Source organism: Nicotiana attenuata, unplaced genomic scaffold (genome assembly GCF_001879085.1).
Source record: "Nicotiana attenuata strain UT unplaced genomic scaffold, NIATTr2, whole genome shotgun sequence".
NCBI classification, from domain to species: Eukaryota; Viridiplantae; Streptophyta; class Magnoliopsida; order Solanales; family Solanaceae; genus Nicotiana; species Nicotiana attenuata.
This window is the reverse complement of record NW_017670253.1, coordinates 1,518,841-1,541,906: the sequence shown is the minus strand read 5'-3', so window position 1 is coordinate 1,541,906 and position 23,066 is coordinate 1,518,841. Positions and strand designations below refer to the sequence as shown.

Below are 23,066 nucleotides of genomic sequence, written 5' to 3'. Positions count from 1 at the left end.
GGGCCCTTGCCAATTGGGTAAAAATTTTCCTTTGGCTTTATCTTGATGCGGGAAGATTCGCTTTAGCACCAGCTGCCCCGGTGTGAATTGTCTTGGTTTGACCCTTTTGTTGAAAGCTCTGGACATTCTGTTCTGATAAAGCTGACCATGACACACTGCATTCATTCTTTTTCCATCTATGAGGGCTAATTGCTCATAGCGGCTCCTTATCCATTTTGCATCACTGAGTTCGGCTTCTTGTGTGATCCTTAAAGAAAGAATTTCTACCTCGGCGGGAATGACAGCTTCGGTACCATAAACCAACAGATAAGGAGTTGCCCCAGTTGATGTGCGGACTGTGGTACGGTATCCCAATAAGGCAAATGGTAACTTCTCGTCCATTGCTTGTAATTTTCTACCATTTTTCTTAGTATCTTCTTGATGTTCTTGTTGGCAGCTCCACGGCTCCGTTCATTTGAGGCATGTATGCTGTGGAGATTTTGTGCTTGATTTTGAAAGTTTCACACATGGCTTTCATCAGATCACTGTTGAGATTGGCGGCATTATCAATGATGATGGACTCGGGAACCCCGAATCGACAAACAATACGATCCCTGACAAAATCTGCGATGACTTTCTTGGTTATAGCTTTGTAAGATACAGCCTCTACCCATTTTGTGAAGTAATCAATGGCCACTAAAATGAACTTGTGCCCGTTTGAAGCAGTGGGTTCGATCGGACCAATGATATCCATTCCCCAGGCAAACAAAAGGCCAAGGTGCACTTGTTCCATTGAGTTCGTTTGGCGGCACTCGTATCATCTCTGCATGTATCTGGCACTGGTGGCATTTCTGGACGTACCGGATGCAATTTGTTTCCATAGTCATCCAAAAGTATCCGGCTCTGAGTATCTTCTTGGCTAGAACAAAACCGTTCATATGTGGACCGCAGCTTCCAGCATGTATCTCCTCGAGCAATTTGGAAGCTTCTTTGGCGTCAACATACCTTAATAGTCCTAGATCAGGTGTTCTCTTATACAAAATTCCTCCGCTTTGGAAGAAATGATTGGACAGCCTACACAGTGTGCGTTTTTGAGTATGGTTCACCTGCTCTGGGTATTCTCCTTTTGCCAAATATTCCTTGATGTCGTGGAACTATGGATTTCCGTCCGTTTCTTCTTCAATATGAGCACAATAAGCTGGCTGACTATGGATCCTTACTAGAATAGGATCGATGAAATTCTTATCCGAATGTTGTATCATGGAAGACAAAGTAGCCAGTGCGTCTGCGAACTCGTTCTGGATTCTTGGAACATGTTTGAATTCTATCTTCGTGAACCTCTTCACCAGTTCTTGCACATGATACAGGTATGGTAGTATCTTGGTGTTTTTCGTAGCCCATTCTCCTTGAACCCGATGTACCAGAAGATCCGAATCACCAATTACCAGCAACTCTTGTATATTCATGTCGATGACCAAATTGAGCCCCATGATGCAAGCCTCATATTCTGCCATGTTGTTGGTACATGGAAACCTAAGCTTTGCGGATACCAGATAATGCTGACATGTCTCTGACACCAAAACTTCTCCAATACCCACTCCTTTGAAGTTTGCGGCTCCGTCGAAAAACATCCTCCAGCCGTCGTAGGCTTCAGCAATGTCCTCTCCTACGAATGACACTTCTTCTTCAGGAAAATACGTTTTGAGTGGTTCGTATTCTCCTCCTACAGGATTTTTTGCAAAATGATCTGCCAAAGCTTGTCGTTTGACTGCCTTTTGGGTTACATAGATGATATCGAACTCACTCAGCAATATCTGCCACTTGGCCAACTTCCCGGTAGCATAGGCTTCTGAAAGATGTACTTCAGAGGATCCATCCTTGATATATGGTATGTGGTATAGGCACAGAAGTAATGCCTCAATTTCTGAGCTGTCCATGTCAAAGCACAACAAGTGCGTTCTAGCAGAGAGTACCATGCTTCATAAGGTGTGAACTTCTTACTCAAGTAATATATGACTTTCTCCTTTCTTCCTGTCTCGTCATGTTGTCCCAAAACACAGCTAAAAGCCCAATCTAGTACGGACAAATAGAGTAGCAAATGTCTCCAAAGTTCCGGCGGACTAGGACTGGTGGTGTGGACAGGTATTCCTTAATTTTGTCAAAAGCCTTTTGACAATCTTCAGTCCAACTGGTCGCAACATCCTTCTTCAGTATTTTAAAAATTGGTTCACATATTACCGTGGACTGTGCTATGAAGCGGCTGATGTAATTGAGACGTCCCAGGAAACTCATTACGTCCTTCTTGTTCTTTGGTGGTGGTAATTCATGGATAGTTTTAACCTTTGATGGGTCCAACTCGATTCCTCGGCGGCTGACGATGAATCCCAGAAATTTTCCGGCAGGAACCCCGAATGCACATTTTGCTGGGTTCAGTTTTAAATTGTACTTCCGTAACTGGTCAAAGAACTTCCTCAAGTCTGCTATGTGATCTATAGCTTTCTTGGATTTGATGATGACGTCGTCAACATATACCTCTATTTCCTTGTGTATCATGTCATGGAAGATGGTCATCATGGCCCTCATATAGGTGGCCCCAGCATTCTTCAGACCGACTGGCATCATTTTGTAGCAGTACACCCCCCACGGTGTAATGAAATCTAGTTTCTCTGCATCTTCTTCATCCATCCAAATCTGATGATAACCCGCGAAGCAATCTACAAAGGATTGGAGTTCATGCTTGGCGCAATTGTCGATCAGAATGTGCATGTTTGGCAGTGGGAAATCGTCCTTGGGACTTGCTCTGTTTAAATCCCGATAGTCAACACACACCTTGACTTTCCCATCCTTCTTCGGAACCGGTACGATGTTGGCTAACTAGGTTGGGTACTCAACTACCCTGAGGACTTTGGCTTTGATCTACTTAAGTGACTTCCTCCTTGATTTTTAGGCTCATGTCTGGTTTGAACTTTCTGAGTTTCTGCTTCACCGGCGGACACATTGGGTTGGTAGGCAACTTATGAGCCACTATGGATGTGCTCAGACCGGTCATGTCATCATATGACCATGCAAAAATATCCTCATATTCTTTCAGGAAACGAGTGTATTCTTTCTTCTCTGACGGTGACAGGTGAATACTTATGCGAGTTTCTTTGATGGTTTTAGAATCTCCCAGATTGACCGTCTCGGTTTCGTCCAGGTTGGACTTAGGCTTATTCTCAAAATTCTCAACTTCTCTGATAACTTCCTCAGGTATCTCATCTTCTTCTTACGAGTCACTATCCTTATGTTGCGTTGTCTCATTACATGTCATAGTCGTTGGTTTATCAGGATAACTAATAACAGTGTCAGGAACTCGACGGGCCCGGGACGGTGCAGCAGTCCAGTTCTTGAGAACAACTCCCTTCTCCATGGTCTGAATGGTAAGGTCTTATTCCTCCTCCTCCTCCTCAACTATTGCATTGCAATCCATATCTTCGTCTTCTAGAAACAGGTTCCTTAGCCCAGCCAAAGCTTCCTCTTCTTCAGATCCCCATATTGTATCGACCTGATAAAAGTTCTGACTCAGATGCGGCACTGGCTGCTTAAGAGGGTAATAGGGACCACGCCATGGTGGCGACCAATCATCATACTCCTTCCAGGCGTACTGATACCCAAGTCTAAAGGTGGTTCCGTGACGCTTTGGTTGTATTGGCTTAGTGATACCCTGGAGATTCTTACCAAGACCTTTACCGGGTTCATACCCTGACCATGCCAGTATGCTTTCTATTTTGCTGCTCCACCATTTATCTTTCTCAATTGCATTGACACGCTCGATGCGGTGATAAGTTTCTCCACCCAACTTTCTTCTATTCTCGACAACCGGGACGATTTGACAGGTGTAAATGGGATTACTTCCATCTACATGAATGATTACCTCCTGATGGTTCCATTCGAACTTCACGTCCTGGTGTAGCATAGAAGCCACAGCTCCAGCTGCATGTATCCAAGGTCATCCCAGTAAAAGATTGTACGTAGCAGATATGTCCAATACCTGAAACTCAACATCAAACAAGTCGGGCCCATCTGCAAACAAAGGTTAATTTCTCCAATTGTGGCCCTTTGAGACCTATCAAATGCCTTCACATTCATACTCCCTGCTCGTATTTCATAGAAATCTTTACCCAACCTTTTCAAAGTAGTCAACGAACAAATGTTGAGGCTTGAACCCCAATCTATTAGGACTCTGGCGATGAATTTGTCTCAAACTGTACTGTGATGTGCAATGCTCTGTTGTGACTTAGTCCTTCAGGTGGTATTCATCTTCGTGAAAGGTGATCTTGTAGCTTTCCAGTACTTGCCCTACCATGTTGGCCATTTCTCCAGTGGTGATGTTGTTGGGCACATAGGCTTCATTCAACACTTTCATTAACGCTTTCCTATGCGTCTTAGAATTCTGTAGCAGCGACAGAATGGAAATCTGAGCAGGGGTTTTGTTCAGATGATCAACAACAGAGTATTCTCTTGCCTGTACTTTCCTCTAGAGATCATCTGGACGAGAACGAACACGGTTGGAAAGAGGTCAAAGATTTGAACCAGATTTGGTTCACAATAGGAGAGATCCGATTGCCATGTTAGGCAAGCAATTATGTAACACCATAAATGGGTAGCCAGTAGCGAGATAGGATGAGTAAGGTAAGAAGATCGTTGATGGATTCCATATTTGGGTTGGAATCAAAGGGGAGATTGGGTGACGGCGTTAGGGTTTGACAAAGAGAGAAGGGGAAGAGATGAGAGAATAACAAGGCAGCGGGTTTGGGTGAATGAGAGTTAGGGTTAGGGGTTTGGTTAATTAAAATAGGGAGAAGGGATGAGGGCCGTTGATCTTGAAAGATCAACGGCTGGGATTTAAAAAGGGACCGGGGCGGGTTATAGCAGACGGGTACCGACCAGGTTAGGGGTTGGGTTAATTCGGTCTGGGTTGGGGTATTTTGGGCTGGTGTATAGGGGTGTTGGGCTTAGGAGTTTAAGTAACTGGGCTGGGGTAATTGGGTTAGGTCCGAAAATGATTAAGGAAAAGGGGTTATTATTTAAATACCCAATTTAACAAATAATTAATTTATAAAAAATAATAAATAAATAAGAAAAATATCACTTGTGCATGAAAATGATTTAAAATAATTACTTAACATTATAAAAAGTCTTTTTTTGTGTAAATAATGTAATTATGCATATATATAGGCTATTATTGCAAATATGCAATTTTAGCCTAAGGATGCAAATATATATATATATATATATATATAATATATATATATATATATATATATATAATATATATATATATATATATATATATATATATATTATTATATATATATATAAAGCTTAATATGGATATAAATTAAATAATAAATCATTATAAAATTATTTGTGATGCAATTAATAATTATTTATATAAAAATGCAGGAATAAATTAATTAAAAGCCCGTAAAAATTATAAAAGATTATGAAAAAATTCTTGGTGATGCTCATGCACTATTTTGAAGGTATATATGTGTATGAGGGAAAAATTGAGTATCAACAGTAACATAATAAAGAAGTTTGAAATGTCGCTCGGCATGTACAATATCACTCTCTCCCACTGAACACAAAACACTCCCAAAATCCGGAATCTCATGAACCACAAGCTAAAGAAAATACATAGTGTTCTAACTCCAAAAGTCTAAACAGAAGGAAATACAAGAAGTCTATAGCTAAAGGGAGAATAGAGAGGGACTTCTAGGTCTTCGGACGCGGCAGATATACCTCGAAGTCTCTGGGTCGCCTCGCCTCACGGATAGTATGGCCGAGCAGAAGAACCTGGATCTGCATACGAAAAACATGTGAAGGAAAGGGCATGAGTAAACCACAACGGTACCCAGTAAATGCCAAGCCTAACCTCGGTCGAGTAGTGACGAGGAAGGTCAGGGCCCTACTAGTTATATATATAACAAGGTAAAACAGTATGAAATGTGACAGTATAAGTAAAGATGCTAACAGTCAAATAAAGATGAAATCACAGAAAGAATTAACTCAGTAAGCAGAGATAGCAACAGGGGATATCCCAAGATAACGTCATGTAGTCCCAAACGTAAATGTGCAGAGGATCTCCCTGGATACCGTCCCGTAGTCCAAAAGTAAATAGCCAGTACAGGGGAATCTCCCGGGATACCGTCCCGTAGTCCCAAATATAAATGTGCAGGGGGATCTCCCGGGATACCGTCCCGTAGTCCTAAAGTAAACACACAACAGTCTCAAGAAATAAATCTACAGTTCTATTCAAGTTCGTATCAAGAAACAGAAAATTCTACTCTAAACATGCTACACAGAATCCAAGTAAGCAATTAAAACAGATAAGACAGTTAAGTCACATAAGTATACTTTCCTAAGCTAAACAGGAGACTTCAAACACAAGTATTGCTCAATTAAAATAAAACATAGATAGTTACTTAATGAAAACGGGGTTTTTCAACAATTAGCACGTGTACGTATTCGTCACCTCACGTACATGGCATTCATATAACAACAGTACCAAAATCCTACGGGGAGTTCCCCCACACAAGGTTAGGCAAGCCACTTACCTCGAACCAAGCTCAATCAATCCAAAATCACGCTCTTGCCACGAGTATCCAACTCCGAGTGGCCAAATCTAATCAAATCAATTTCATAATGTAAATAAAACTACAAGCAACTAATTTAGCTAAAGGAATCGAAGCTAAGGTGAGAAAATAGAAAAACGCCCAACAATCCTCCCTGGGCCCACGTCTCGGAATCGGGTAAAAATTACGGATTATGAACACCCATTCACTCACGAGTTCACTCGTACAAAAATCATCCCTCCGACGTCAAATTCATATTCAAAACTCAGATTTTCCATTGGGGAACTTTTTCCCCCATTTCCAAACTTCTACCCTCAAATTCCTTAATTAGATGAGAAAAATAACGATAGATTAATGTATTAGAACCAAATTAGAGTTAGAATTCATTACCCAATAGTTCTCCTTCAAAATCTCTCAAGAAATCGCCTTCTACCGAGCTCAAAATCAATTTTAGAAGTTATGAATTCAAACCCTTGATTTCACTCTTTTCTGCCCAGCGATTTTCGCTTCTGCGAGGGGTCCACCGCACCTACGGCCCCGCTCCTGCAGCTCATACTCCGCACCTGCGGAATTTCATTAAGTCACCAGATTCCGCACCTGCGCTCCTTACCTCGCAGATGCGGTTCCGCTTCTGCGGTCCTTGAGCCGCATCTACGACCAACTGCCCTTATGCCTTAGACCGCATCTGCGGTTGCCAAACCGCTTCTACGGCGCCACACCTACGGTCCAAGTTCCGCAGGTGCGAAACCCTCCAATCCAAGCCTAATGAACTTGAAATCTCAAGAATTCTACAACCGATGCCGAAACCAACCAAACCATGTCCGATTGACCCCAAATTTTGCACACAAGTTACATTCAACACTACGAAACTATTTCAACTTTCGGAATCGGAGTCCGACCCCGACATCAAAATTTCAGTATCGATCCGGAAACTTCAAAAATTCAACTTTCGGCATTTCAAGCCTAAATAAGCTACGAACCTCCAAAACACACTCCGAACACGCCCCTAAGCCCGAAATCACCCAACGGAGCTGACAGAATCGACAAAATTCCATTCCGAGGCCGTCTTCACACCGTTCCGACTACGGTCCAATTTCTAAAGCTTAAGCTCTCATTTAGGGACTAAGTGTCCCAAAACACTCCGAAACTCAAAACGAATCTTCCCGGCAAATCACAATAGCAGAAATAAACACGGGAAAAACAGTTAATAGGGGATCGGGGCGTAAAATGTCAAAATGACAGGCCGGGTCGTTATATATAAGCAAATATTTAAACCATCATGTATCATTATTAACGTACAACGCACGTCTATAAATACTAGTATGTATATACGTATGTATACAATATTATTTGTATATAACTACAAGAAATATAAACTTGTTACCTACGTTTTTCGAACTCTCTACAACTAAGTATTTATTTAACACGTTAGGAAGTATATAAACGTTCTCGTAGTGAGGGAAAAAAAGGTTGAGTTCTTGTAAAACTCCAGTAACATATTACTTGGAAATTTCCTGTTCGGGCTCAAACTCCTGTATCATATTAGGAATTCAGTTGATCTTCAAGGTCAGTATTGCAAATAGATGAGAGTATGGAGCTTCTACAAGAAATTTTCATCTGTGCTAGCAACCAACGTGAGATCATTCTTGACATTCGAAATAAGCCATTTACTTCAACTCTGCAGCATTTTCAAAGCAATAGAGCAAGGAAAGCAAACTCATCAACAAATTGTCGTACATGGTCAAAGCCACAATCCGTTCATCATTACCAAATTGATACAGCTATATGCTGAGTGTGACAATATAAAATCTGCTCGCCACCTGTTTGTCAAATTGTCTCAAAGAAATGTTTTTGCTTGGACGGCCATGTTATCATATTTTTCACGTAACTGCTTAATTGAAGAATGTTTGAGTACTTATAAGGAGATGAAACTAGATGGTATAATACTTGATGGCTATGTGTTTCCTCTTGTTCTGAAGGCTTGTGCAAAGTTCTCAAGCCTGGCTATTGGGGAACAAGTACACAAAGATGTAGTAGTATGTGGTGCAGAATGGAATCTCCAAGTTGGCCATTCTTTAATTGATATGTACGCAAAATGTGGTGATATTAAGAGCGCAAAACGGGTATTCGATTTGATGCAAGAAAAAGATTTGCTTTCGTGGAATTTGATTATTTCGGGATATGTATCTAATGAGTTACTTGATTTGGCTGTAGATATGTTGGGTTTAATGAGTATGAAAGGTTGTCAGCCAGATATAGTCACTTTGAACACAGTAATGGATGCTTATTGTCGCATGGGTCGATGTGATGAGGCTAGGAAAATATTTATGCTTATCAAAGAACCAAGTATAATATCATGGACGACTTTGATATCAGGCTATTCAAGAATTGGGGATCAAAATAATGCGTTGGATACTTTTAGGGAGATGATAAATAGAAGAGAAGTTTGTCCTGACCTAGATTGTCTCTCCAGTGTACTTGCGTCGTGCCAGCTTATCGAGGACTCAAGGAGTGCCCAGGAGATTCATGCACACGGGATTAAAGTCAAATCACCCTTTGCTTTTTATAGATCTTCTGGACCTGCATTGCTAACTCTGTATGCTAAATGTGGGAGGATTCAAGATGCAAGACATGTTTTTGAATTGATGGATAAGACTGATGTTGTTGCCTGGAATTCCATGATTCATGGTTTCTCTGAACTGGGGATGAAAGACTTGGCTTTGGAGTATTTCAAGAAAATGCTACCTATGGGAATTAAGATTAATGAGACTACACTTTCAAGTGTTTTGCCAGTTTGTGACCTTAAGTACGGAAAACAAATTCATGCATATATATCGCGGAGCAGTTTGTGGGACGTCACTCCCATTTGGAATGCACTTATGTACATGTATTCAAAATGTGGGTGCATTGGAAATGCTTTATCTGTATTTTCTCATTTGGCTCATAAAGATATAGTGTCATGGAATACAATAATTGGTGGGTTGGGAATGCATGGTTGGGGACAAGATGCCCTGCATCTCCTACAAAAGATGAGTCATTATGGCATTCAACCAAACGCTTTGACATTCACTTCAGTTCTTTCAGCATGCAGTCATTCAGGACTTGTTGATGAGGGGCTAGATATTTTTCACAGAATGGTGGAGGAATTTGGATTGAACCCCAGAACGGAACATTTTACTTGTGTTGTTGATTTACTAACACGAGCTGGTCGGCTTGAAGATGCCACAAATTTTATAGGAAAAATGTGTGTTAAGCCGAACAAGCATATATGGGGTTCTTTACTTGCTGCTGCTTTGGCACATCAAAAAGTGAGCATTGGAGTTCTTGCTTCAGAGAATTTAGTTGAGTTGGAGCCTGAAAATCCAGGGCATTATATAACATTGTCAAATTTGTATACTAAAGCTGGAAGACTAAGTGATGCTCTTGCAGTGAGAAAGATAATGGAGACGAGGGGATTGGTAAAGGATTCTGGTTGTAGCTGGGTAGAAGGAAATTGAGAACAAGAAATTAGATGTAATATTTTCTAAATTATCACCAGATTCAAAATCCCAACATTAGGTTTTAGCGTTTGAGTGAAATTTAAGATATTATTTCTTGAAATTGCTTCATGCCCCTGTTATTTATAGATGCTAAATATTTGCCTGTCCTTGAAAAGTGTTTATTTACTTTGCCATGAACACTTGACTAAGGACCCGTTTGGCCATAGATTTTTGTAAAAATATATTTGGGATTTTTTGGCAAATACATGTTTGGCCATAGATTTTAGGGAAACTATCAGTTATGTCCATTTATAAATAGCTTATTACAAAAGTTGGCCAATTCATAAAATATTACTAATATTAGTCAAATATTACCAATATTACCCAATTAGCTATTTGTAGCCTCAAAAGGTCAATTTTTAATTTCTTTTGAGTGGGTGTTATTAGAATAGATTGGGTACATCTTAAAGAGCTTGAATCTCGATTTTGGGATGATTTGGTAGAGTTTTGAGGTGGTTTGAATTGAAAACTCGAAGTAGAAGATGAACATGGAAAAAAATGATATGTGTATCACACTGTGTATCATTTGCCTATCACTTATGTATCATATTTGTAGCAAATGTGTAGTACATGTATACCTGTACGTGAGATACGTGTGTGATACATATTTGATACATGTGTCGCATAAATTTTTTTTGAACTCCATTTTAAATACGAATTTTGATGCCAATCAGTCAAAATCACCTCTAATGTTCCTCAAATTTTGTATATTGACTTATCTATCAATAAATTTCAACCATACCCATTAAAAATGTCCTTTTTGCTAAGATTTTTGGAATCTCGTATGTATATTTTTTTTGTATTTTAATCACCTTATTTGCTACCTCGTCCATGAAAATTTCTTCCCGTCTTGCATCCAATATTGTTGATCACGCTTAACAATATGGAAGGAGATCTTTGTGTGTGATTCTTGGGGAGAAAGAACATTATTTATTTAGGTTTTCAATTTTTATATGTGGTTGGCTAGTTTTGGTAAGTCTATGATTAATGGCTAGAGGTTGGTAAGCTGAGATTTATTTGGGACATTTGTGTAAGATTCCCTAGATTTTATACATTTTGGCAAATTCCCAAAACCCAAAACCTAAATCCCAAAACCAGCTCAAGATTCCCAAGAGCTGGTTTTGGCCAAAAATATCACTATTACATTTTCTAAAAATTGCCCCAAGCTTTTGTATTTTATAAAAGAGACCACCATTTATTATTTTGTAATAATGCTGCTTCGTCTTCTCGGTCATTTGATAGTGTATTATGTAGTTCATTTTAAAAATGATAATTTTGTACCAAATTTATTTATGTTCAGGACTATGGTTTGCGATAATATAATAAATGTTATTGATAAAGGTACTGTTGGGTATATGTGATAGATTTTAGAACTTGTGGGTATAAGTCATGTTTCATATTTTTTCAAAAAAAAAAAAGTGAAATATGTTTTGTAAATTTATATCCAAATACATTTTCATCATCAAACCAAAATTCACGCAGATCAAATTTTTCAAAATAAATTTGGGAATCTATAGCCAAACACTAGCTAAGTTTCTTTCTCTGTCTTCGGCATTGCGGATAGTTGCACTATATCATCTTTTCTTTTTCTTTTTCTTCGTTCCAACCTTTTATAAGTTGCACTACACATCCGTGGTGACCTTTAACCGGTTTGTACAAAAACTTGTCCAGTTTAGGAAATGGTAAAGGCTAGGTGTTTCCTTTCTCTCCCCCCCCTCCCCCCTTAATCTTCCACTTCCACTATTGCTGATACCTGTAATTAACATACCAACTCATCAAAAGGTGAAAATATGTGTACGTAGTATATTTCAAAGTATTCCTTATATTGTTGATATCATTTTCCTGGCCTTGTTGTTATTATTTACTTGTTCCTACTTTTCCTTTCGAGCATAAGGTCTTTCGGAAACAACCTCTTTGCCCCTCCAGGGTAGGGATAAAGTCTGCGTACACATTACCCTCCCCAGATCCCACTTGTAAAATACTACTCGGTTATTGTTGTTGTTGTTGTTGTTGTTGTTGTTATTGTTATAGTATATTTCAAAGTATTGATCTTTCTTAGTCAATCTATTTTCAGCAATTTTATAGTGGTCTGTTCCTTAGGTTCATTGCTTTTCCAAGAACAAAGTCTTACCATGCCCTTAGGAGAAAGTAGTGATTATTGTCATGAATGCTACCCTCGACGAGGTATACTCGTCTTTACGATTTCTATCAACACGGTTCACCTCTTAAATAAAGGGACGTGAAAAGTAGAGACCTTGTCCGAGTGATAGGGATCAATTTATAGATATTTTTCTCGAGAAAGATAATTCAGGATGAATGCTTTTTTCATACGGATAGGGCTCTTGGTTCCTTCTCCTATTGACTAGACGGTTAGCAAAGGGTCCATTCATATTTGTTTGATTGGATTTTTACACACCTATGCACTATTGAAAACTTTATTATCCTCCCTACTCACGTTTCAATTTAATTACCTCCTATATACAAATTTTCCAATTATATACACTTTAGGAATGAAATGAGTATCCCTTTATATTAGGAATCAATTATTTCTCATCCTTATTCTCTCTTCCTCATGCTCTCTCTCTCTCTCTCCCTCTCTCTCTCCCTAATTCCATTAATGTAGAGCAAAGGAAAAGAGAGCAGCAATTTCACCATTGACAACCATTAAAAAGCTTTGAAGCTTTGAATTCGAATTTGGATTTTCAAAAAATATTATTTGTTTGAATTGGGTGTTGTTGCAAACAATTGGGAATTCTCTCTACGTCTCTCTATATCTTTCAATCCTTAATTCCAGTAATGTAAAGCAAAGGAAAAGAGAGCAGCAATTCCACCATTGACAGCCATTAAAAAGCTTTGAAGCTTTGAATTCGAATTTGGATTTTCAAAAACCATTATTTGTTTGGATTGGGTGTTGTTGCAAACAATTAAGAATATTATTATGGAGTTTATATCTCAATTTTGAGGGTGTTTTGGTGAAGATTAGACTTGATTTTGGCTGAATTTCAGATTGAAACTCGAAGAAGAAGAAGAAGACGACATGACATACATTATACTTACGATATTGTAGTAAATTGTAGAAAACTTGTATGTTGTTGTTTATATATAAATATTATATGAAAGTTGAACAATATTGTATAAAAATTATATTTAAGTTGTATGATATTGTAGTTGTATATAACTGGGTAGAAATAATGTATGAAAGTTGTAGATAAGTTGTAGATAAATTGTATAATATATATTTAGTTGTATGAAATTTATTTTTACTATGTATAAATCAGATACAAAATATACAAAAGATATATTTTATAAAATTTGTATAAAATTATATTTAAGTGGTATGATATTATAGTTGTATATAACTGAGTAGAAATCATACCACTGTCCAGAAGTGCTATGTGGAAATGGTCAAACAGGTTAATGAAAAACTTGGCAAAATTGATCCTTATTTTGTGAAGCTTGCTGATGCTATGGTCACTTGGATTGAAGCTTGGGATGAACTCAATCCTGCTACTAAAGACACTGCCGAAATTTCCAATGATGCTTCCAAATAAAATATTTCATAGTTATTCGCGAAATTTAGTTTATTTGCAGTATTTATAGCTTTGCTTTTATGTAATTCTGTCATCTATATCCTTTTACATTTTTTTTTACTTGAGTTGTAGATGTAGCCATAATTTGAAGAAATGGATGTAGAACTTCCATTGAATTCTCGTAAACTGTAATAAGCCATTTGGTCATAACACTCTGATGCGAGGATCAGATGAAATAATTTTCTGTTTACTTCTCTTTCAATTCTTTTTCTTTACTTTTTTGCTTAATTAACGAAAATAAGAACATCTGCACGTAAGTTTACAAATGGAATGCTAATTTAGGGCGTAAATATTCTGGTATTACTATGTAATACTAATTAGTAAATTCTATTACTAATTAGTAATATTTGTAAGTAATCTATTAGCAATTCCTTGATTGAAGGCATTAATAATGGATTGGGAGCCTTTTAAGATGGATTGTATATATTTTATAACTAAAATGTGTTTAGATAGGGTAAATACTAAAATATGAATATTTTTCGTAATAAGATTTTCAATAGTATATATGTATGCGGATAACTAAAGGCCCATTGCCCCTTTAGCCTGAGGTACAAAAGTGGGTCCATTGATGAGAACTTTTTTTGCCATTTCCCTTCTGGCCCATAAAAATCTTGGGTCAGGCATTCTGCTCATGTGGCCAACTTTCAACGCCTTGTGTGGTCTTCGTAGAAGCCTAGCCAAGTCCCAGCGAAATTTGATCATGACCCAACTTATTGCTGCCTAGTTAGTTGGGCAAAATTCACTTTTAGCTCGTAGCTGGAATTATTTATATTCGATAATTGCAAAAAGTATATAAAATATATACATATTTATTTTATATATAACATACAGAAATGTATATACACATAAAAAATAAACACTTTTCGACTATTATTTTAAGAGTATCTATACAATGTTATTTTTCCTAATTAGTTCTTCTGGGCTGATTGACATAAATAGCCATGTAAGAAGCCGGTCCTTAAATATTATCCCCGTCTTTGAATGTATTTAGAAAATGACATCCAGCTTTACACACACTTATTGCTTGTTAGCGATTTCTCTACCGAATTTGCAGATTTTATGCTATATTTACTCTACCTATATTGTTAATTATTCATAAACTCAACCCTGTTGGCATGACATTGTGATTGTGTACCAAACTCTATTGTATGACTTTGTGTTATTTGCGTTCGACCTATCTGTTAAATTGTCGAAGTCTATCCAATTGACATAATTGATATGTGCAACAAATTGTTCTTTGAAATTGCAATGCTATTCGATCAAACCATCTCAAATCTACTCCAAATGACCTTAAATTTGAAACAAAATCTCCAAATGCTAACATGAACGATCCTCAATCACCAATTTAATCAAGTAGACCAACTCTGTCATCTTCAACACCTTCTAAGTACCAACAATGGAGATTTGGTACAAATACTAGGTACAGTTAATTAATTAATAGCAGCAGATATTCTAAGCAGCAAAAAGGATATACCACGCGAGTAGCTTTGATATTTACCACTGCCAATTTAGCCGCAGCAAGTAGTACAAGAGCTGGTTAACATTAAGTAGGTAAGCCGGAAATAAGTACATGAAATATAGTCAGTCAGATTCCCCAGTTGGAAAGTTATCAGCATGCTCAACTGATCAAATTAAAAAGGACACAGCAGAGAGGATAGCCAGTGGAGCGCATAACATACATAGTTTAATTAATTATATATCTTGTACTAATATTTTGTTATTGTATAACACAATTAATTAAGGTCAACCTTCTTTAAATTCACCGGCTAGTGGGCTAGCAAAAGATGCCTCCATGCTTGTCTTTCACTAATTAAGAAGTAGGTTATCTCAATTAAAAAGTCTGCAACTATGGGATACAGAACCTTGCATGGCTTATTAAAACTAACCTTCACCCGATTCAACATGATATTTGAGCAGATTCTTAATTCAATTTTTACTGTCATTCATTATCAAATAATATTTCTACATAATTGGCCTATGAAAAAAAAACCAAGCCCGAATATGATGAAGTCTGTTTAATAAAAATATAGTAGTTAATAAATAAATAAAAATGCATCTTCTCTAATAGTTTTAAATTTGTAAATGAATTGATGAAATAGTTTAACACAGCTTACTGACTATATTTGCGGACTTTTACCTTTTCCAGTTACACCGGGGCTCCACTTCATTTGCCAACTTTTACCGCGCATTACATTTGTTTTTTCCACTAACATCTCATTCCCGTTTTGCAAACTAAGGCACAACTTTTATTCTTATACATAGTGAATCTCCAACTAGCTATTGTCCTATAAATACCATTTGGAAAAAAGAGGTTAAGCACTCCCCATCAATCTCATTTCCCTAGAGTCTATTCCTCTCGTTTCCTTTCATGGCTCACACAAAAGTGAGCCTTGCCATCCTTCTCCTTGCTATGATCTTCTCTCATATTACTCAATCTATTGAGGGAAGAAACATCAAGATCGAGAGAAATGATTTCTTGAAACCTCGTGTTTATAAAAAGACATCAAAAACAGAAACTAGTGGAAACTCGGAACCTTATACAACAAGGAATGCCGCAGCATTAGAGAAGGAGCCTGCGCCAGCTGCAACACCACCAAGTCAGGTTCCACCGTTATCTAGGCCCCCACCACCAAGAAATGTAGATGGTCATAGTCCTGGGATTGGTCACTCTGTTCAAAACTAGCTATGTTTAATCCATCAATCTTTGTACTAGATATGTATTCTCTGTGCATACAAATTAAATGTAAGTTTAATTTTATTGTCATGTCATAGACATGAAATCTGTTTACTCTCAATTTATATCAGCAGATTAATTCAAAGGACTATTTTCTCCCGAGACATGATTGCACATTGAAGAGATAACTAAGTTAATAGAGTGTGGTTTCTCCGGTCGATTAAGTTTTTAGAAATCATATAATTCAATATGCTATCGGAACAAACAGAGGTCATGAGTTCGAGCCTCATCTCATCTATTATAATAAAAATTTCACGTGCTTGCCCATGAAATTTCAGGTCTGGATGTGATCAAGGGGCCTGTTGAAGGCATAATAATTAAGTTAATAAAGTTTATATTTTTACATGAGAAACTCATACAATGCAAAAAAATACATTATAGTTACATGCAGTAGCGGAGCATGGATTTTCATACATGGGTATCAAAATTTTAAAAAGTAAATACACAAATAAGCCAAGATAATGCAATATATAATAAGTATATATACAAAAAAAAAAAAAAACTGTCAAAATTCAAGACAAAGGGGTGTTAACTGACACCCTTAGGAGCCATATGTGGCTCCGCCACTGGTTACATGTAGGTTGATAATATGCATGCATATTTGGAATGGAGCAGGGGCTTGGAGAAAATGAATTAAAGCTCAACATACTGAAAAACAGCCTACAATGTGTCGAATAGTGAAAAAACTGCTGAACTAATATGTCGCATACCTAAAAAAATTGCAGTACAGGACGAATATACTACATATATTTCTCTACCATGCCAATCAAACTTAATCATTAACATTATAATCTTAACAATATTTCATTACTCTTTCAGAGCACAATAAATATTTAGTAAAATGCCATCTTGATTGTGCACTTCTACTTTCATGTATCACTTGCAAACAAATTTTGCACTTCCACTTTCATGTATCTGAATACAGTAAAATAAGACTGCCCGCATTGGTAATATAGACATAGAACTCTAACTTTGATTACACCTATACATCTTCTAACTGCAACATATTACCTCACATCTACATTAAACTCCCCTATCATTGTAATATTTAAGCAAACGTTTGCTCAAGCTTCTTGATCACGTCCAACTATGCCTTATAAAAAGGATAAAGCGGTCGCTGTAAATATATTCCGGTTAACAAGTCCGGAGTCGAATCCCACAGGGAATTAACCTATCAATCACAGCTATTGGACTCACAGAAATTCACGTATTCAATCTTCGGAGATATTTGAGTAACAAATTGGATGTTTATTAACTAATTATTACGTAATAAAAATGACGTAATTAAGAACTAACTATAAACGGTTTGTAAGCAAGAATGGGAATGATCTACGGATCTGATTTCCCCTGTTGTCGGAATCCTTTCCGCTATGTTTGCTATAAATTTGCCTAAGACTTGTCTATCGATCATGAACACTCTGACTGTCGTAACTCTTTCCTAAGTAATTACAACAATATCCTAGACATATTCTCCCGAATTACGCTAGCTAACTTTAATTACAGCTCACATAGATCGCACCCAAGGTTTCGTTATCCCTAATCCCACCTTTAAACCCTTCGTATTGATCCCTCAAATACGTTAGGAGTGATGATGTTCAACAACTACCTAAATATGCACTCTCTCCCGAGTAATGCACACTAAATAGGAACCGCTAATTGAGGGCCCTTCAATCAACAACAATAAGCATATAGTTGAACAAATAGAGATAATACTATGGCAAATCTATATTAATATAACGAGAAAATCATCCTTCAACAGGTTCCATCAAAATCCTTGATTATGAGTTGAGCTACTCATACTCATAGTACAAATATCCAAAGTAATTTGCATAATTAAATTACAGAGTAAGGATAAAGAGATGTAGAATCAATGTTTCCAACTCCCAAGTAGTGTTCCACGAGCTATTCTTGCCTCTGGTTGCAAAAGTCCTTCAAAGTGGCGTTTTTGGGTCTATTTATATGCTCGGGGCAAGCCCTAAACGTGTAGGTCAACTTCTAGTCAAGCCTGGAAACAATTAAAACCTTCAAAACTCGGACTGGGCCTGGCCTTAGGCCTTGATAACGCCAGCCTAGGCCTCGCTTTTAAGCTGGCTTCGCCTAGATAACGCTAGCCTAGGCCTAACTTTAAGCTGGCTTCGCCTGGATAACGCCTGGCTAGGCCTGGCTTTAAGCTGGCCTCACCAGGCTAAAGCCTGGTCGAGCTGGTTTTTGCTCGGCTTCTCCTTTTCACCGTTCTCGAGCGCACTTTCGACGTTTAAGCACCCCTTTAGCTCTACTTTCATTTTCGATGAACCTACACATAAATAGCCTCCATTACGCTCAAACAAAGTGTATTTTAACATTAAAGCATGTAAAACACAAAGCATATAATGTGTAAAAATCATGAATTATAGCCACACATCTATACCCCACACTTAAACATTTGCTCGTCCTCAAGCAATCAAGCTAGACTTATGGACACAACCTATTAAGCAATTCCCTTAACTTATTATACCAAGAATCTTTAAAATAGTTTAAGCACAAAGGCGTGACATCCTCACCTCAATAATCGATTCACAAATACCCTGCTTGTTTTATAATTCACTTACTTACTCTAACATGGAGGTCAACAATATTACCTTTCCTTTATGAATCATGTGCCCTCACCTAATCAAAGAGCTTAGTTCCACACACCATGAAGTTTAATAACGTAGGAACTCAAGATAGGAAAAATTCACTCGCTCTCAGAAATAACATTCATATGCTCCAAATGACGTACCATAAGCTTTCCCTTAGTGTAATACTTCACTAATCGAGTTCATTCAGTCTAGATCAATTAGGACTTTCATTGGTTGTAATGTAGGTTGCGGGTTGGGTAGGATACATTTGGATATAAGTGACTACACCTCCCTTAAGTACTTTAATACACATAATTCAACCTTCAATCCCATGCTTATGCCAAACCATGATTTCACCTTACTTCACTATATTTCACCCCCTACTTCTTTAAGAACCAATACATCAATGCCACCACCATCAGGATTTATGTATTTTTTTCTTCCTTTCTTCATACATTACTATACATATATATATATATAAACACTTTTTTTTTCTCTTCTCTTTTTTTTTTCTATCCCAATGGCTTTTATTGACACATTGTTTCTTTTTCATCCGGTGTACCCTTCTCCTTATTTTATTGTTCCACTCAAAAGCCAAACCACCACCCCACACTTTAACTTTTTCATAATTCATCACAATTCAAGTGCTTACAAGAGGTGACAAGGTTCAAATATATGGTCTATTCAAACAACGGGGTATGACTTGAAATATGGTTACCAAAGAAATAGGATTATAGACTCAAAGGGGTTAACTACGATACATATAGGTGGGTACTTTATATATATCTGGCTTAACAAAGAACTGCTTATATCACTTCTCAGCTGAACAAGACTGCTATTTCGCTTTGCACACACACGGGGAAAGTTCTAGACATCAAATGCAATGCACAAAACATATGCAAACCTCACAGACATGGCACATAACTCATTCGGAATTAGTTCTATCCCGACACTCTAGTCAAAGCAGTTAAGCAAATTTAAGAACATACGATTTAAGGTACTTATCCTAGAGTCAAAAATTGAGCCTAAGCGTCTCATCCAGAGTACTGACTATTCTCAAGGCATCACAAAGCTCAGAGAAATTGCTGCGATTAAGTGCTTAGCCACGTGATTGCTACTCCTAAAGATTAAAACTACCTACACCCGGTTCAACTAAAAATCCTTGGAAAAGAACCGCAGCCCAAGGAAAAACCAAGGGGGAATTACTACATTACCTAAGAAAGAATCTTTTTGGTATTTTCTTTGGACTTGCTTCCCTCAAGAAAAGTATCTAGGAGATCCATCGTCGGGAAGAGTCCAACCTATTTCTGTTTTTTTTTTTAATTTCTGCCTAAAAACAAAACAAGACAAATTCTAGCAAATTCTAAAGACAAAAACAAATCTAACAACTACTAATATCTACCAGTAAAAAGAAAACACAATAACAATAAAAACAAAACAAATGCTAACGACTAACAATAGCTACAAGTTCTCACCCCACACTTAAATCATGCAGTGTCTTCAGTGCATGCACAATTAGACACGACAAAAATAAAAAGAGTAGGGTGCAAGAAACTCCCTGGTCAAGCAGTGTCGTCATCCTCAGACGCTCTCCACTCCTCATCATGTTCGTCCTCTTCATCATCACCATCTTCCTCACCATCTGACTGCATTGGCTCAGCCTCAGACTGCTCCGGTGTGTTGACATCCTCATCAGAGGGGAGTGTGAATCCCTCTCCTACACCAACCAGCTGCTGAGCATGAGCATTGAGCGGGTATCGCAGCTCCAAATCAGTCCTCTCCTCAGCTATGAAACTGTCATCACACGCATTGTACTCAGCACCTGTCAGTGTCCCAGCCTCGCCTATCAGCCGGAGATTAGTGATGTCGGTTTGTCGGATGAGCTGATCAATAGGGTGGTCAATCAGGCTCTACCTCAACCCTCTCATGCAGCAGGAACCGAGTCAGGAAATTAGGAAATGACATTCGATCAATCCTTTTACTCATTTTCACTTGTGCCATCTGGTGGCGAATCAGGTGATCCACATTCACTCTCTGTCCTGTCATTAGGAAATACTGTACACAGGTCCTCACACGGCTTACAAGTGTGTCATGATTGCACGGTAGGAGCCGTGGGTTTATCAACTTGAGCCACACCTGAGCCTCCGCCTTCATCTTCTTTTTGGGGAACCTTTTGTGACGATTTATTTCCTTGTCCCAAACCCATGCAGTAGTAGAGTCGACCCCACAGAGCATGTGCCTCAACTCTCTATAAGTAGGCCTGCGAATGAATTGCTCCAGTGGCTCCACAGGAACATTTGGAGCACCCAAAATATCACATATGGCCTTGGCTGAAAAATCAATCAGGCGTCCACGGATTGGCACCAACTCTTTAGTCTCTATTGGGTCAAACCCTGCATAGAATTCCCTAACTAAGTTGAGGTTGATGTCCCCTGTGTTCTTAAAAACATAGCTCAACCCCAGATCCTGGATGCCTTTCCAAATAGCCGGATACTTTGCTTTTACACTGCGTTCCTGTATAGCCCCCTCCGGATGGATATATTTAGGCCTACTGCGCTTGTACCAATCCCTCTTCTGTGGAGGTATGCTGTTTATGCCAAATTCCAGTTGGCCTGGGGGTTGTGTACGCATGGCAGCTATAGCTGCCACCGCTTGGGCACCAGTCATGCTAGAGGCAGCTTCTCCCCCCTTTCTTTTCTTTGGACGAGGTGCGGAGGTCGCATTTGCTTTATCTTGGGCCGATGAAGTAGCATTTCCCTTGCCTGTGTCTTTTATGGGCGGCATCTTCGTTCCTACACAAACGAGCAATAGTCAGATAATGCTACATTACACAATACACACAGCAGCTCCCCCAACTTGCCAAGGTTACTCAGACTTCACCTCACACTTTCTTAACATTAGAATCAAACAACAACACTTTGGCTACCTGTGAGCCACCCCACACTTAAGATGTTAATGTGGTACACGTTTACATAGCACTAGATTACCAATCCCGGAGACTCGGGCTCCAAAGGGGACTAGGAATGCCATTGAGGCATTTCACCGAACACTTGACGAGCACTAGTGCTATAGGAATTCTTATGGACTTGAGGGATTGCCTCATCCTCCCAAATCGGCTTGGGAGTTCCGTACTACCATAGATTTTCAAAAACTCAGCACCATTCCTAAGGGGTTCATGGGATTGGGGCACTCAAACACCATAAAACCATGAAGAACAACCATCCTTAATGAAGCATAAGCAACAAAGAAGAATAACCAATAATGAAGAACAACCACCACTCAACACATGTACCTAACTCGAAATTACCAAGAAAAGAGATAGAATCATACCTTTGAAGCTTTGTGAGGAGTAGATTGACTTAGAATTTCGGAGGAGTGTGAATGGCTAGCAAGATGAAGCTTGACCTCTGTGTGGATGGTGATTGTGTGTGGGTGAACAATCAATTTGTGCAATGTGTTTGTGTGCTTGTGAAATTTCTTGTAGAACTTGGTATTTCTTGATGGAAGTGAGGTTAGGGTTTGCTTGAAGAGTGTCTTAGTGAGTGAGGGCGTGTTTGTGATATTTGTGTCAACCAAAATAGGACGAAATAACTTAAAGAGGGCAAAAAAATACCTACCTGGCGTTAGCCAGCCTAAGGCCTGGCTAACCCTGGCGTTANCCTGACCATCGTGATTTCAATTTGCCCGGAAATAACCTCAGTCTTGAGTTGTATAGCAGTACTGCATCTCCGGGTTTAAAATTCTGCTCAATAATATTTCTATCATGTATCATCTTCATTCTCTCCTTGTATAATCTTTTGCTCTCAAAAACGTGATATCTAAACTCATCAAGTTTGTGCAACTCCGTTACTCTACTTGTTCCCGCAGCTTCAATATCAAGATTCAACTGTCTCAACGCCCACCAAGCTCTATGCTCCAACTCTACCGTTAAATGACACGCCTTCCCAAATACCAACTTGTATGGCGACATGCCGTATTGGTAGTTTTACAAAGGCGGTTCGATAACGCCA

General features: G+C 38.4%; 1 protein-coding gene across 1 annotated transcript; it reads left to right on the top strand.

Moving 5' to 3' along the window:
• The first annotated feature begins 8,179 nt into the window (after positions 1-8,179).
• On the top strand, positions 8,180-13,686 carry LOC109236721 (pentatricopeptide repeat-containing protein DOT4, chloroplastic-like). The gene is made up of 2 exons (XM_019402930.1): positions 8,180-10,078; positions 13,549-13,686. Exons 1-2 carry the CDS (start codon positions 8,180-8,182, stop codon positions 13,684-13,686), a joined length of 2,037 nt encoding a protein of 678 aa, XP_019258475.1.
• Positions 13,687-23,066: the final 9,380 nt, after the last annotated feature.

Excerpts from the sequence above, each read along its gene's own strand:
- LOC109236721 (XM_019402930.1), top strand. The coding sequence starts at position 8,180 with ATGAGAGTATGGAGCTTCTACAAGAAATTTTCATCTGTGCTAGCAACC. Across the intron at positions 10,079-13,548 it reads AGGATTCTGGTTGTAGCTGG|GTTAATGAAAAACTTGGCAA; the intron begins GTAGAAGGAAAT and ends ATGGTCAAACAG.